This window comes from Neofelis nebulosa, chromosome 4, assembly GCF_028018385.1.
Source record: "Neofelis nebulosa isolate mNeoNeb1 chromosome 4, mNeoNeb1.pri, whole genome shotgun sequence".
In the NCBI taxonomy this organism is placed as follows: Eukaryota; Metazoa; Chordata; class Mammalia; order Carnivora; family Felidae; genus Neofelis; species Neofelis nebulosa.
The window spans coordinates 163,052,702-163,054,887 of record NC_080785.1 but is presented as its reverse complement, the minus strand read 5'-3'; the positions used below and the strand labels follow the sequence as shown (position 1 = coordinate 163,054,887).

Below are 2,186 nucleotides of genomic sequence, written 5' to 3'. Positions count from 1 at the left end.
TTTCAAGAGACCCACTCTAGCATTACAAGATAAGTATAGAAGGATGAGTTTGGAGCAGAAAGAGTTAACAACCAGCACAAAGGAAAAGCTTATAGTGTTGAAGGACAATATATCTGAAGAAACCCCTTGCTTCGAGCTACAGTACGTTTTTTATAACTTAGCCTTTTGAGCTTGATCTCTTTAGCAACTCACAACTAAACCATCTTGGGTGCTTTTTAAAAAATCCTCATACCTACACACACACCTGTCCAACTAAATCAGAATCTCTGGTGATGAGACTCAGTCATCATTAGTTATAAAACTTCTCAGCGTATTCTATAAAATCCATGATTGGGGGGTGCCTGCGGGGCTCAGTCGGTTAAGTGTCCAACTTCAGCTCAAGTCATGATCTCACCATTCATGAGTTTGACCCCACATTGGGCTCCGCACTGACAGTGCAGAGGCTGCTTGGGATTCTATCTCCCTCTGTCTGTTCCTCCTCCACTTGTGTGCTCGTGTTCTCTCTCTCTGTTAAAATAAATAAACGTAAAAAATAAATCCAAGACTGAGGACCAGTAATGGCATATTTAGACATTACCCAGATAAATAGCTTTGACAGATGCAAAATTTGTATGGAAAATAAATAGAAACCATGGGAAAGGATATAAATTTTAAGTATATAAAAGGAAGAATGCACCCTGGATACCAGGGTCATTGAGGAGAACTTCTCATGCATTCATTATGATGTACAAAGCGTCCCAGAATACTCCTCCAATCCAATTAAAAACAAATTTTAAAAAATAGTATTCATGTATGAAACATGAAGAGGAATGAAAACCATGAGACTGAAAAAATAATGGGCCCAGAAAGCAGTATTTGCTGATCTACATGTTTGGTTTGGCTGATTTTTTCAACACACACTTCAAAAAGGAATGCACACATACTGAGATTAACCTATTCTTCTGAGTGACCTCCATAGGGCACTCTTGATGTCCCTGTTCCTCAAACTGTAAATGAAGGGGTTCAGCATGGGGGTGACTACGGTGTACACAACCGAGGCCACCATAACCTTCCTGGGAGAAGGCAACAGGGCTGATCCAAGGTATACTCCAATAGCCATTCCATAAAATAAGCAAACAACTGACAGGTGAGAGCCACAGGTGGAGAAGGCTTTGTACTTCCCACCTGTTGATGGGATTCTCAGAATGGAAGAAACAATTTTATAGTAAGAGAAAAAGATCCCTGAGATAGGGAGAAAGCCAGAGATGGCACCAACAAAATACATGACTACGTTATTGGTGAAAGTGTCAGAGCAGGCAAGGTTGAGGAGTTGAGAAGGGTCACAGACGAAATTAGAAATTTCCACATCCTTGAAACAGGTAAGTTGCAACACGATTAAATTGTGCAACTGGGAGTCCAAAAGGCTAACACAAAAGGACACCAAAACTAAGAAGCCACAGAGATGTGGGTTCATGATGACTGAGTAGTGTAGAGGATGACAGATGGCCACAAATCGGTCATATGCCATTGCAGTCAGAAACATACCATCCATACATCCAAAAAGGATCAAAAAAGACATCTGAGTCAGGCAGCCCACATAGGAGATGACTCTGCTCTGAGTTTGGATGTCCACAATCATCTTAGGGACAGTGGTGGAGATGAATCCGATGTCAGCCAAGGACAGGTTGGAGAGGAAGAAGTACATGGGGGTGTGGAGGTGAGAGTCAGAACTGACAACCAGGATGATGAGCAGGTTTCCAAGCACACTGACCAGGTACATGGACAGGAAGAGCCCAAAGAGGAGGGGCTGCAGTCCTGGATTATCTGAGAGTCCCATGAGGAAGAATTCTGAGACACTTGTTAGATTTTGTTCTATGTAGCTTTGACACCTTTAGAAAACAAAAAGAGGGTTGGAGAAAGGAAACAAGTAAATGGGCATCCAGCACTGTGTCCATGTTGTATATTCAAGCAATTCACAAGTAAAATATTCATACTTGTAGACATGCACCCTAGTGCCTTTAGAAATATTTTTCAATGACACATCCCATTTCTTAGAACTCTTTCCTCGTTGGTTTCACATTATTCACCTCTCTATATATACATTTACTTTAGAGAAATTCAACTGAAGAGTGTCAGAGGAGCAAGAACATAAGAGGTAATAAACCATGATCACAGTAAACAAGCCTACTTCTTTAAGAGAAACCACA

At 41.2% G+C, this 2,186-nt stretch overlaps 1 protein-coding gene across 1 annotated transcript; it reads right to left on the bottom strand.

The window, feature by feature from the left end:
• Window positions 1-928: 928 nt before the first annotated feature.
• On the bottom strand, window positions 929-1,918 carry LOC131511060 (putative gustatory receptor clone PTE01). Its single transcript, XM_058728893.1, is given in 1 exon segment — window positions 929-1,918. A coding segment is annotated over 1 exon segment (990 nt).
• Between the last annotated feature and the right edge of the window lie 268 nt (window positions 1,919-2,186).